Source organism: Polypterus senegalus, chromosome 5 (genome assembly GCF_016835505.1).
Source record: "Polypterus senegalus isolate Bchr_013 chromosome 5, ASM1683550v1, whole genome shotgun sequence".
Taxonomy (NCBI): domain Eukaryota; kingdom Metazoa; phylum Chordata; class Cladistia; order Polypteriformes; family Polypteridae; genus Polypterus; species Polypterus senegalus.
Window position 1 is genome coordinate 162,615,722 of NC_053158.1, and position 15,325 is coordinate 162,631,046.

At 35.6% G+C, this 15,325-nt stretch overlaps 1 protein-coding gene across 2 annotated transcripts in view; it reads right to left on the reverse strand.

Moving 5' to 3' along the window:
- Positions 1–15,325, reverse strand: part of LOC120529615 (cAMP-responsive element modulator-like) — a 67,102-nt gene that overhangs the window by 44,162 nt on the left and 7,615 nt on the right. Inside the window, exons 2-4 of one of the 2 annotated variants that reach the window (XM_039753558.1) lie at positions 10,489–10,656; positions 9,962–10,088; positions 2,591–2,719 (exon numbers count right to left, since the gene is read on the reverse strand). In XM_039753558.1, the coding sequence (XP_039609492.1) occupies positions 2,591–2,719; positions 9,962–10,084 (252 nt within the window). In that variant the 5' untranslated portion in view covers positions 10,085–10,088; positions 10,489–10,656. The remainder of the gene's footprint in view (positions 1–2,590; positions 2,720–9,961; positions 10,089–10,488; positions 10,657–15,325) is intronic. The other variant, XM_039753559.1, reaches the window with a different exon arrangement.

Here is a 15,325-nt window from a genome sequence, read left to right on the forward strand (position 1 = left end):
AACCTGTCCCAGTCATTCAATACATAAGACACAATCTTCCTCCGCATATCAAGAGTGAGCCTGATATGGCTGTGCAATATGTAACAAAGAGAATGGAAAAGGTAGGTGCCATCTCCGGGCATGGAAACCACTTGGTAAGTGACAGTTCTTTGATCAATAGTGATCACCTCGATAGACATGGTAATGGGGGTTGGAATGATAAAGGAAATGGGTACCTGAGAAATGTAAAGTAAGTCTAAAATACCTATACAATAACTACAGTATAATTGTAATAAACAAACAATAAAACAGTGGAGAAGCCGCGGATTAAACAAAAAGGCTGTAGTTATCAGTAGGGAGACGTGAATCTTGTGGCGAAGCAAGGAAGGGAATGTAGAGACCAGAGCGACGGAGGGTCTTATATAGGCAGGCAGCCAACAACGTGGGAGGCATTGGGATGGGGGACCCAATGCCACCTCACAGGGTGACCGAGCTGCAGGCTATGGACGTATATATGTAGGCAAGTAGGATTCAGTTAGCGTTGGGAACCCGTGTAGCAAATTTCTTGAAGATGGGCCCATAAGTAACAAAGACTGTTGAAAAGTTCAATATGGCGGCTGACAGTGGCATCATACCACCGAAATAAGTACGTACATTGGTTTCGGTTAGCTCAGGGAAGCCACCTACCAAATTTCGTGAAAATGGGGCCGTAAATAAGAAAGTTCAACATGGCGGACGTTGTTGACCGTTATGCGTAGAATTTCGAAATGAAACCTGCTAAACTTTTGTAAGTAAGCTGTAAGGAATGAGCCTGCCAAATTTCAGCCTTCTACCTACACGGGAAGTTGGAGAATTAGTGACGTTGGAAAGTTCAATATGGCGGCCGACAGTGGTGTCATACCAACGAAATAATTACCTAGATCGGTTTCCATTAAAAGTTCAATATGGCGGCCAACAGTGGCGTCATACCACTGAAATAAGTATGTACATCGGTTTTGGTTAGCGCAGGGAAGCCACCTATCAAATTTCGTGAAGATGGGGTCAGCCTTCTACCTGCACGGGAAGTCGGAAAATTGGTGACGTTGGAAAGTTCAATATGGCGGCCGACAGTGGCGTCATACCATCGAAATAAGTTTTGTGAAGATGGAGCCGTAAATAAGAAAGTTCAACATGGCGGACATTGTCACCCGTTATCGAATGTTATGACCGTAACGTGTAGAATTTCGAAATGAAACCTGCTTAACTTTTGTAAGTAAGCTGTAAGGAATAAGCCTGCCAAATTTCAGCTTTCTACCTACATGGGAAGTTGGAGAATTAGTGATGAGTCAGTGAGGGCTTTGCCTTTTATTAGTATAGATGAAGTCATGAACAAGAATGTTAACACTTTTCTTTGCTGGATTTACAAAAAAACAAGCACTTTATATTACTTGGGTGCCTTTTTCTTTATACAGTTCATATGTAACTTCAATTAACCGAAGTCACAAGACAGTCAAAACACTAATATTTTATTAAAAAGGCCACATGAATACTGGGACAGAGAAAATACAGGTACAGCAATAAGGGAAAAGAAAAATCGTGAGTGGTCTCCCCTAGACTTTCTCATATACTCACATATGGAAGTGGATATTTAAACAGTAAACCGTAAGACAATGATTATATTTTCATATCATATACATTAAAGAACAATCAACAGCATATCAAATCAAATGAATAATATATTGAACAATTATTATAAAAGTGGAATAAATCAGACTCTGCAGCTACATGAATAAAGGGTAAAGTACCATTTCCGATTAACAGAAATAGCCTAAAAATTGATAGTGATCTATGTTTTGTACCTAATGCTTGTGCAAATTTGTTTGACCTAAGTGAAAACGTACTCAAGTTATCCTGTTTACACACACATAGACATAACTCCAAAAATGGTATTTTCGGACTCAGGTAGGTCTAAAACGTTGAGATTCATTAAAATCTCGAAATGGAACTTTACGAGGATTCCAAAACTTTCAACAACAACATTTATTTATATAGCACATTTTCATACAAAAAAAATGTAGCTCAAAGTGCTTTACAGAATAAAGAATAGAAAAATAGAAGACACAATAAAAAATAAAAATAAGTCAACATTAATTAACATAGAATAAGTAAGGTCCGATGGCCAGGGTGGACAGAAAAAACAAAAAAAAAAACTCCAGAGGCTGGAGAAAAAAAATAAAATCTGTAGGGATTCCAGACCAAGAGACCGCCCAGTCCCCTATACTTCGAATATGAGAATGTAAAAAAAAAACTGAACTAAAAACTTTGTGATACCAATATAACATAATGTGTGAAAGAACACCTATGGCATCAGTCTCTATAAAATTATGCCAAACTATGATGGATTAAGGTCTAAGACAGCAGTTGATAAAGTTAAGTAGTACCATACACACAGGTTATACAAATACAGTATACCAGCCAGAAATGTCATATTTAGTAAGTCTAATAATAAAAATAATAATAATATGCACATTCAGCAGAGTAAACATCCTGTTTTCCTTATGCTTGTCCATCATTAAAGCAAGTGTAAATATGTCAGAGAAACGGGTGAAAATCAAATCAACTCATGTTTTACCTGAACAGTTTGTATTTGTGGAGATTGAATAACTGATGCTTGTGGGGCCTGGATGACACCCTGAACATGAACTGTTTGTCCACTCGGCAACTGAACCACAGTTACAGTTGGAGAGCCCGCTACTGACACCTAAGGGGAAAAAAAAAACACATCTGAAGCTATGAAAAAATGTATAGCAAATCTAGTGTAAAAGATTAAGCACAAGAAAAAGATTACTCAATAACAAAATTAGACATACATCAAGAACTGAAACCCAGAAAATACATTTATTTTAACATGGGAAATTTCATAATTTAGCCAAAAGTAAAATTACTGTATAAGCTTACACAAGTCCATGAAATATTTTAATCATTTTGCTTTTTAAGTGTTAAAGCTACCACCAGTATATCAAGCAGGGCCAGTCCCCAACCTGCTTTACCTAATATTAATTTAATATATGTATTTAGGGATTTTACAATACCGGGATTTTTGTATTTGATACCAATACCAGTGAAACTTCCCAACGCCTATTCAACACCACATCAAAAACAGAAATGCCTTTTTATTTAAAAGTAACTTCATTGTTAAAGTGAACAACATTGTGCCTTTTTCTGTAATCTATACTAATAAAAGGCAAAGCCCTCACTCACTCATCACTAATTCTCCAACTTCCCGTGTAGGTAGAAGGCTGAAATTTGGCAGGCTCATTCCTTACAGCTTACTTACAAAAGTTGGGCAGGTTTCATTTCGAAATTCTACGCCTAATGGTCATAACTGGAAGGTATTTTTCTCCATTAACTGTAATAGAGTTGAGCTGGAAAGACGTGGGGCGGAGTTTCGTGCGACATCATCACGCCTCCCACGTAATCACGTGAACTGACTGTCAACGCAGTGCGTAGAAAACCAGGAAGACCTCCAAAAAGCGCTTAAGAAAACATGCATTATATAATTGAGAAGGCAGCGAAACAATAAGAAGCAAGCGAGTGACATATACTACCATATTCATGAGTGCTGCTACCTCGGAAAGAAAGCAAGGTGTAAACCTAAACTTTAAATTAAGTTCATAGACAGGCTACCGCTGGCGTTTCACATGCCCACAGGTAATGCGGGATACAAGTTTAATGAGAGGACGCGGGATATAAACAGAGTTTTGATCACTTTGTAACTAAGTTAAAATTGTAGGTGAAGGGGTGTGCTTATGCAAATTCCGAGAGACTGTGTTTGTGGGGGATTGACAGTTAAGGCGGGTGGGGAGTCACGTCATCATCTCCCCTCCCATTCATCTGATTTCGCTCTGAGCTGAGCTCAGCTAACGCCGTCTTCCGAAGCAACTTCGTCAGACTGCCACCAAATACTCACAGAAAAATCCACAAGTTAATATACACGCTGTCTCTAGAGTTTCTACACACTGAATCCTCCAGGCACTACTTACAAAAGGTCACATTGACAATCGTGTTACGTTATTTTTAAAATCTTTCCTTTTCTTAGCACAAGCACAGCTGAGAAGCTTCATGCATGTGCTCCATAACGTTAAAAATAATGCATTTATTCACACTTTGCATTACAAGCAAAGGGGAGCTTTTGTCAATGCATGATTTCCTGGTACACCGATTACACTGATCAACGCATCCTGATTAATTTTACCCTCGCACCACCTTAGTTTGAGAAGTATGAAAAAATATGAGGTTAACACAGAAAAACAGATCACCAATTCAAGCTTTATGAATAATCGATTCGCCATCAATAATTGTTTTGGTAAAGCCATCCTCCTTCCATTTTATAATTTTTCCGCCACTAGCCATGATTAAATGAACGGTAAAAAGTAAGAGCAAAGCGAGGGTGACTTATTTAGGCAGGCATATATATGACAGCAACACTCATGACAATGTCAATCATGTTACGTTATTATTAAAATGTTTCCTTTTCTTTTCATTACTTCTTTAACACACTACTTCTCCGCTGCGAGGCGCGGGTATTTTGCTATATATATATATGAATGACCTCCAAAGAGCGCTGAGACTTTTGATATCATGAACGTGTCTGCAAAAACTGGGGTCTCCTGCCCAGCAAAAGTCGAGCAGCCAGCGCGCTGCATAGCTGTGCGGCCTTTGAGACGCTGACTGCACTTCTGCCTTAAGTCAAAGTGAGCACTTTTAATTTTTTTCATCCTCCCCCTGCACTATAGCCCAGACAAGTGCAAACACGGGACCCCTTTTCTACACCACGGCAAAATATTAAGGCGATTCACACTTTCTTTTGCACGTATACGATTATGAGGTCCTCAGCTCAGATTTTGAAGACACACACAGGAGTGGAGGACTGACAGTGCCATCACAGCCGATTAATGGCGGGACGTCTCACCAGTCTACACAAGACCCACCGCGACTGTCCCCAAAAGGCGATCATAACGTCAGCGAACACATCTCTCTATACTATATAAAAGAAAAAGGCAACTTTCCTTTCTTTACACCTTTTTCCTTTTATCCCGCCTTTCTCTCTTAACACTGCAGAGGACACAAAACTAATTTTCTTTAAATTCGGTAAGGCACATTACCAGAGGCACAAATTTGAACGCTCACATAGAAAATGTAATTTCAATGTACCTGTACTTCTTAAAACGTTAATGTTTTACTGTTTAATAACTTATAGACTATAATTTATTATTTTTCCCTTGCACTCAGTGACCAAACCTATACACACACATATAGACACATACAAACAAGTATATGTATGTGTATATATATATATATATATATATATAAACACACACATATATATATAATTTGTGTGTGTGTATGTATGTATGTATGTGTGTGTATATATGATGTAGATAGGTATGTATGTGTATATATATATATATGTGTATGTGTATATGTAGATATGTATATATGTGTATATGTAGATATGTATATATGTGTATATGTAGATATATATATATATATATATATATATATATATATATATATATATATATATATATATATATATATATATATATATATATATATATATATGTATGTATGTATGTGTATATATATGACAGCAGCAATCCAAGCTGTGAGAAAACAGTAAAAAGGAGGCGTGTCAGACGTCATGGTACATTTTCTGATGCAGCTACCGAAAACAACTTCGTGACGCTGCCGCCAAATACACAAAACAATTACTTTGACAATAATGTTACATTATTTTTAAAATGTTACCTTTTCTTTTTCATAACTTCTTTAACACATGACATCGCAAAGCCGGTATTTTGCTCTATATATATATCACAGCGACACTCATAACAGTGACAAAACAATTACATTGACAATCATGTTACGTTATTTTTAAAATGTTTCCTTTTCTTTCTCTTTCCTTCTTTAACACACTACTTCTCGCTGCCAAGCTGGTATATATATATATATATATATATATATAGATAGATAGATAGATAGATAGATAGATAGATAGATAGATAGATAGATAGATAGATAGATAGATAGATAGATAGATAGATATGAGAACAACACTCATATCAATGACAAAACAATTACATTAACAACCATGTTACGTTATTTTTAAAATTTTTCCTTTTCTTTTTGGTACCTTCTTTAACACACTACTTCTCCGCTGCGAAGCGCGGGTATTCTGCTAGTAGAATATAAAATATATAAATAGTAATAGTAACAACAAAATTTAAAAATGGTGGTTTATCAATCAGGTAGATGTCAAGCTATCATTTAAGTAAGCTAGTTATTATTATCAAAATAAAATTCCAAGACTTGAATTTAATGTGGGATAGACATTCAGTATTAACAAGTGGCAAGATGTCATTATCATAGGGGGATTTCAGCATAGGGTTTATTCCAAATCAAATCATCAAATGTCAACCTAATTTATCTTACAATGTGTCCATTCTATGTATTATTTCCTGACATTTTCTCATCTGTAACTGAAAACTACAGATTAAAATCAACAGTAAAAATTAAAATTCAAACATTATTATATCTGTACCATTAAATTTGTGAATTCCAAAATAATTTAGGATATGCCAAGTTAAACAAATTGTTTAAAGCTGTATTTGCAACAACATGCTTTTACAATGTGGTTTGTCAGAGGCTTCCTCTGTTAGGTTTCTAACATTTGCTATTGTAAGATTTATATGTGCATCATTAGCTAATAAAAAAAATCATTAAAGAGTAGTATTTATTGGATGAGTCAAATAATTCAAATTTAAAATGTCACAGGATCCTGGTGCTTTAATTGCTCAAATCTGTCCCTTTTTTACCTTTGTCTCCACTTCGTGGCTTCCTGTGTAAAACTTTGTGTAAAATCATAGTTCTCAGTTTTAAATAAATCCATTATTCAAGAATTCATGTTAAAACAGCCTTTACGTTGTTTCAAAGCATCTTATAATAGCAATCAGATCTCATTATTGCTTAGCTTGTGTACAAATAAGAAAATCTACTGGACTGGCAATACTTGCATCAAGATAATTGGCGAATTTAATGCATTCTCATAGTTAAAATGTACCACTCAAATATTAAATATTGTACTGTAGTATGCTATCACTACGTACATCACATTAAGGATTATTATACTAATAAACATTAGTTTGCCTTCAAAACTAAACTAAATGACTCGCACAAATTTAGCTTATGTAGACTTGTATTCAGTATGCTGCTCTGCCCGTAACACTTCAACTGTGTGCCTCTGCTATGTGTTTCTTTTACCATGGTACAGAGGATATTACTAGAGAGATTTGCTTTGTGCTTCGAGGCACATAAACACTAAATAAATTTAATTTCATATTAACAAATACAGCAGCTTATTTCATTGCTGACGTGGTCAAGCCAAATAGCTGCTTCACTTGAAGCATGTATTAATTTTTACTTGATATAAAAAGCAAATCAATCCAGCTACGTAAAACCTTCAGAAAATGTTCTGCTGTCAACATATTCAGACACTTTTCATTACTTAGGGGGTTTGTTCCAATTTACAGCTAAACAAAGCGAGTGCTGCCTTGGTAAAATTAAATTTTGAGCCCTGCATTGCTAACTATGACTATATCAGTGTTAGGCCATTTCCTGTGTTCTAAGGTTGTGTGGGATACTGGTACTGAAATTGTACAGAAAAAAACAATTTTAAAATTGGTACAGTGCTAGTAGCATTCTGTTAATTTTGGTACTAAGGTAAATGGTAGAATTCAAACACCTCACACACAGTAATTTATTAGCATAATGGAAACCTAATCCCCTAGATCTTCAAAAGTATAAATGTATATAAACATGCTAGAGACTCACAAGGAGATCCCACCAACAAACCCCATCCCCTTCCCCACTCCTCTTGATGAATTGCGGAGCGTGTGCGTGTTAGCGGGATGGGGGAACAATGCAGCTGTGAGACCCTTTGGGGATCTAAGGGGCATAGAGTTATATGATATTTAGTGTTGCCGATGTATTAAATCTGGTGTCGATACCAAAGTCAAAATTTTAGTACTGATTCAACAATACTATGTTCTAAGAAATGTTACCGCAGGAGTGCACTGATCTCTACGGGTTGGTATTTCTTAACTGTACTAAATCCGTCTTTGACAAATGCAGATCATTTTCTGATCAGCATCAATCAATTTCTGCAGTAAACATTTTTAACGTTACAGGCAAATCACACAATAAACTGTTTTTAGGCAGGAATCACTGAAGTGATGAGTTTAAAAATAGCCCTATGATCTACAATGACTGAAAATAACAAAAAAACACAGATAATCACTGGCGAATGCCAAGATAGAAACTGCTCTCTACATATGGTTTACACCATTATCATGGGTATATGCTACTGCTATACACCAAGTTCTACCTTAATATAGAATATTACTTGTAAATTGGCCACAAACACAGACATGTGTATATATACCAGAGATGAAGTTTAATCAATAGCTGCACAGTATTACAATAGTACTGTAGTATTTTTTGTCATTATATTTTATTTGCTTTTTTCCTTTTAAGTTTATGTCAATTGATCCTTAAATGACACTATGTTTAATTGGTTATCCACTGTGAAAGCAAAGACAGGCTTTATTTAAGTAACAGGGGTAAAGGAAATCATCATTATTAACATGGCTGCACAGACTGATGAAAAATGTTCTATTCATGTTTTACTCATGAATTTTGGTTCAACTGGCTTTTATGAAATTACAGGTGAGAAGTTGTCTGATATAATACACTGCTGCATAAAACCAAGTACTGTAGCACACTACAAACTAAGACTACAACAGATCATCAAATCTATATTACACACTTTCACAGCCTATTCTTTTTTCCAATTTAGTACAATTCAGTGAAAGTGTGACTGCAGATGTGTATAGTGTTGTTTCCTACCCTGTGCCCAACGCTGCTGGGCAAGAATCCAGCTTCCCAACATTCCTAAATAGGATTTAAGTAGGTTTGAGAATGTTATGTTCTGCAGTTTCCATTATCACCAATTTACACTAAGGTACATTTAAATTATCAAATGAATTTATGAACTCCATTACAGCTTGGCTCTCTTTCTTTTCTATCAAACAATATGACATTTGTGATATTCTTCCTTTCAGATGGAGTATTTTAATTCTGATAAACCCTTCACATGGAGGTGGATTTCAAAGCAAGACAAGATACCATTCCCCAATAGATACTTCACACAACTCTTTTATTAATATTTGAAAACCAAACACTAATTAATTTGTTTTTCCTAACTAACATCAGTGCTATGTCCTAACAAATATATGTACATTTTAAAAACGTTCAATGTGTAAATTATAAGAGGATTCCTAGTGTTATGTATTTTATATGTTAATCTACACGTACAAGTGTGTGGCACAGTTAAGACTGTGGATGAATAAGGCATGTGAGGGTTTCCTCCAGCATTGCTCAAAAAGCCTACTAGCCTAGGCTCATACTGCATGTAATGTGGATGAGATTCTCTGATCAGAGAAGGGATGATGCGGCTGAAGAGAATTTTCTTTTTCTTTCCAATTCTTTACATATTGTGTTGTACACTAAAAGATTACCTTTATTTAGAAAATTTCTACATTTGTGGTTTATACAGTGTTCCATTATATAAAGTGCGAGGGGGCATAAGTAACATTAATCATTGCAGTTACAGGTTTTTACAATTGATCTCAGCATGGTGGAAGGCTATGTTGTAGTGTACATGTTTTTAGTGCTTTTGTGTGATGTCTGAAGGCAAAGTTTGGTCCTGATACAAGACTACATGGTTTTGAGTACAAAGCTTAGTTCTGACCTGGAATTTTGGGGAGTTGAGTGCACAGTTATGAAACTGTGTTTAGAGTTTTGGGCAACTGAGATTATTTTCAAGAAATGTGTCTAAGCAATCAATAAAAACTGTAAATCAGGCAGTCTGTGCCATGTATACCTGTGCAGCAGTTGACGATGGCGAGTGGGAAGATTGATTCTTTAGCTTAATTGGTTCCCCTTCACTCACAGCATCATTCACCCCTCCGTCCCTCTGAGAGTCAACAACAGTTTCCATGGTCATTGGACTGAAAAACAAACAAAAAATATCCATTGCTAAATTTGAACACGGAGTGCTAAGTTTCACACAATTATTCTGAATTGCACAGAGTGCTCAGAACTTAACATTTACATGAACAACTAAGTACAGTGTGCTTTAGATGACAATGCCTATGTCAGCAAATGGGTTGACCGGCTTTGTGCAGATGACAGTCACACAATTCAAATACAAAGAGTTTCGAGAGGTATATTATTAAGTTATAGAAATATCAATAAGCATAAACTTGTAAACTTTTGAGTTTGAAATTAGGGATATGATATTGTCGCCATTAAATGTGCTGCTGTAGCAGGTTACTTTCTTTTATTTTATTACAAGTGGTTTTAAAATTATATTTTATCACATTTACTATATAATATAAGGTGCTATACCTTTTCAGTGCTTAACTGGAAAAACAGCAGCGCGACTCCTCCATGTGCGCATAAACTTCCAGCTGCGCCTCAATGTGTGTATTTAGTACATCAGGGTTCATTTGGAGCCGAAAGATAACACACCCCACAGAACAGACAATTAACATTGTAGTCTTTCTTGCAGAAAATCTGGAGGTTACAAAGGGATCATTGCATTTTTGTTTTTTTTTTAAAAAAAAAATAAATAAATAAAATAACTCTCTGCATGACTGGAATAATTAAAAGCTTTTAATGTGCTAGAAGTCTTTTTTTTTTTAAATGTCTAGATCAGGAGTGCCCAATACATCGATCGTGATCGACCGGTAGATCGGAAAGGTAGTGCAGGTAGATCGCATTCCATTCAAAAAAAATTTTTTTTTTTTTTTTTTTAAATGTTAGTCTATCATATATCCTCTTTATGGCATTTGCCACTTGATTGACATACAGGCCGGCCAGTCTGAGATCTCTTTTCTTCTAACACACTAGTCATCCCACATGCACGATCAAACGCGCAAGCTACTGCAAAACTCCGGCTATCTAAGTGATCTAGTTAGCCTTCTAATTTATATCGACTAATGAAGGGATTTAAAAAAAAAATGTGTTGGTCGTGGGCTGGATGTGGAATTGGAAGAGGATTTTTTTTTTCTCACAATGTCACAATTGAAGTGATTTGTCTGATCTGTCAATCTATCATTGCTATTCCAAAGAAGGAAAATGTGGAAAGACACTTTCGAACTGTTCATAAAAACTATATATTATAATGATTTAATGTAGGTAGATCATTTTGACCTGGTCATTTTAAAAGTAGCTCGCAAGCCAAAAAAGTGTGGGCACCCCTGGTCTAGATTAATGTTCTTTTTACTTGAATATTTTAAAATGTTTATGGATTGCAATACTCATTCAATTAATATTTAAAGACATTAGTAACATTTCACTGTACTAACTCAGTAACAGTACTAGTACTTGTACTTCATTTCATGAATGTGAAAGAAAAACTGTTGACAGGATTTAAATTTCTTTATTATTTACAGATCTTACCTTTTACAAATGCCTGCACTTCTTAAGTTTCTGTATTTAATGACTAAAATGTCTATTATTTGTTTTCATCAAAGAAAAGATTTTAATACATACAGAACTGAACTTTTATATAACTTTTTATTGGGTTGCATAATATATTGTATTGGGTATCAAAAATGGTATCGAACTTCATTATATTTTTCTTAGTATCATGTCGAGGTTTGAAATTTTGGTATCATGACAGCCCTAATAGATAATAAATATAATATATACAGGGTGATCCAAAATGAAGTACCACATTACTCAAGATTATTGCGTGAGGCAGAGGCAGTCAGGTGGGTTGGTGTTCCTTTGATAGGTGATCCCTTGTAGTTTTCAGTTGGCAACATGCCTTGGTCCAGTGCGCACCTTGCTTTTGTTGTCGAAGCGTTACTCAAAAACAATGAATCCATCATCACTATGCAATGCGCATTCCGAAAGCACTTCAGCATTCCTCCAAATGGTGATGTCCCAAAATCAGAAAACAATTTTTCAGTGGGTGGCTAAGTTCTGACAGACTTAGCCACCCACAGGCAGAAAATCTCCAGGCTGTCCTCGGACTGTACAAACGCCTGAAAACATCAAAGCTGTAAAAGGCATCAATTTTGCAGTTTCTACATGTTCAGCGCACAAACATACTTCTGCCTTAGGCATTTCCAATACGTATTTGAGGAGGACTTTGCATGAGGACCTTAATTTCCATCCATACAAAATGATGGTAGTGCAGAAACTCACTGAGAGAGACTGGGAGAGCCGTAGAGTTTTGCGCGAACATTCTGCAAACCATTCAATGAGATGACATCTTCATGATCAGCGACAAGGCACATTTCCATTTGAAAGGCTGCGTAAATAAGCAAAACTTTCACAACTGGGCTAAACCCAACACTCATGAACTTCATCAGAGATCCTTGTACAGTGAGTGTGTTGCAGTTTGGTGCGCCGTTGTAGAATTTGGCATTGTAGGCCCTTTCTTTTTGAGGAGGGGGATGTAATGTTCACCATCACTTCAGAATGTTACATTGAAATGCTAGACAACTGTTTACTGCCCCAACTGGAAGAAATGGATGTGGTGGATGCCTGGTTTCAATAGGATGGAGCAACAGCTCATAAGGCATGGAGATCAATGCAAGTTTTGCAGGAGATGTTTCTGGAGAAGCTGATCTCCCTGCGCAGTGATGTCAGATGGCCTTCACGGTCGCCTGATCTCACTCCATGTGTCTTCTTCACGTGGGGCTATCTCCAGTTGAAGGTATACCCACACCGACCTCAAACCTTGAAACCCTCAAGGACGCTATTCGCCATGAAATCGCCGATATTCCCCTTGAAATGGCCGAACGAGTCATGCGAGCATTAAGAAATCATCTCAAAGAGTGTATCACTAATGAAGGCCACCACCTTTAAGATATTTTTAAAACAGTGAAAAATCTTGTAGCGTTTTTGTAGAATAAATATTTGAAATGTGGTACTTCTTTTTGGCTCAATCTGTACATATATTTCAGTGATACTGGCTGAATTCTAATGCAAAATGTATGATCCTCACATCCCATTATGACTATTTGGCTGCAATCATATCATTATGAAGGCAATATCTCCAACATTTAAATATGTAGAGGTACCAAAGTGCAGCGGTCTGAATACAGTGAGTTTTAGTTTTTGACTTTAAGATATCTACTGATGCAACTCATCTTGCTCTTTACATTTTTCTACTTGAGTATGTAAGTGTACAAAAAAGTGTAAATACAGCCTCATTTATACACTTTTACTGAGTATAAAGTCTCCAGTAATATTTATTTAAACAACGCTTCAAGTTGTTTCTGCACCGCTAAATTTACCACCATTAAAAATGTCTTGTGAACATTTCTGCAGAGCTGGGTTCCTTCTTCCAACAACCACTTAAAGAAATGAATAGTTTGTTATACATGAAGGCAGACTGGTCTAATCACTGAGAAAATGGACACTTCAAACCACACTCACTATGGTACTCTTAGCAAGTCATTTTACTTGTGCTAGTGTTAAAAAAACATAAAACTACAGTTGTTGTACAGCAGAGAAGCAACAGCACAAAGCTTTTGTGACACAAGTGAAATTAAAATGCACAGAAAACCACAGTTATCAATTATTGCACCCCTGTGCAAATTTAATTTCAGTTTGAAATGGGTAAAATAATAAGCAATACAGGAAATTAATACATTCATGCCACTGAAAAGTGCCAAAAGAAAAAAAAAATCAAATACTAAATGAATACCTTAATCACGACTCTGATGACTGATGTTACCTTGCTGTGCAACACTGCTCGGGTGGACACTAGCTCCCATATCCAAAATGGTTAAGGGAGTTAAACAATGATTACATGGATGGCTGAGTTCAGGAAATAGAAAAGCAAGCATTCAATAAACACTAAGGATTACAGATCAGTATCTTCTTAAAAGATGCTATAATGTAAACACATATACCCTAGGCAAGTTTAGAAGACTACATGCAATCACATTTGTTCAAACTCTGTGCCAAATTTTAGTTCTGCTACTCTAAAATTTCCAAAAGACTGATGTCCATAATTCAGCTGTTTCACATGTCAAAGGAAATGTATCCTTTGCCTTTTTGTAATTTTTGGATGATAAACACCACAGAATAAAGAAGAGCCAAACTCCTTGTTTAAAGCAGCTGGCCGTTTTCTGCTCTTATTTTTAGTCAACAAGACCTGCAGCACAAAATATTTTTTCTAAGAATTTCTGAAATATATGCATGCTCTGCCATATTTTACTACATAAGAGTCATTTTATTTTAGCCACACTGGTGTACATTTCCTCAATGTGTGTTTACCCTTAGTTTTATTCAAATACCATCACTTACAAAACAGATTTATCCCCAGGCCATTAAAGGGACAGTAATAAGAGTCATTTGATTTTAATCACACTGGTGTACATTTACTTATTGTCTTTTTACCCTTAATTGTATTCAAATACCATCACTTGCAAACTAATTTATCCCCAGGACTTAAATGAGACAATCTGTTTACACTCATCTCCTATACCTTACTTTGACAAAAAAAGTATCTTAAAAAGCACTTAAATTGCCAAGTTGAACATACTACTACTCCTCTTTCATATCTTTTCTTTATAGCACTACATTACATTAGTCTTATTGGCCATGTTGCAAACAAGCTACTTATATTTTTAAATCATTACTTGTACTGTTGGCACATATCAAATTTGATAATCCATTTATAAAATAGTACAGCATTCACCTGTCTTGCACTTGTCCTATGTTTATGTCTGTGTTGTCCAACAGTCCTAGGAAATGTTATTTTGTGCCACTGTATGATGCATTACTCTATATGGATAGTATGACAATAAAACCACTTAAAAATGACACTAAAGTACACTGAAATTAACTACATGAATTTTTCTATGGATATTCTAATTTACTTCCCATATTCTCAAACGTGCTCAGGTTAGGTTAAGTGGCTTGGGCATTACCCTCTACTTTTCAATATGGGAAAAATGTGTTTAATTTTTTTAAAAAGGAAAAAATATGACCAACTATTACAGTATATGAGATAAAGTAGTCTTTCTTGGATACTGCTCTTACTTTCCAAACTCCATAGCTATCTGATTTGATAATTTCTCATTATGTTTGTTGCTTTTTGTTATTTATTTGTAAGTTTTTGTCATTGATTCAACTAATTAATATATCAGAAAGGTAAAACAATAATAATATAATGTACAATTGTAATGCCTTACTGTCTGAAAACTTAAAGACAAAC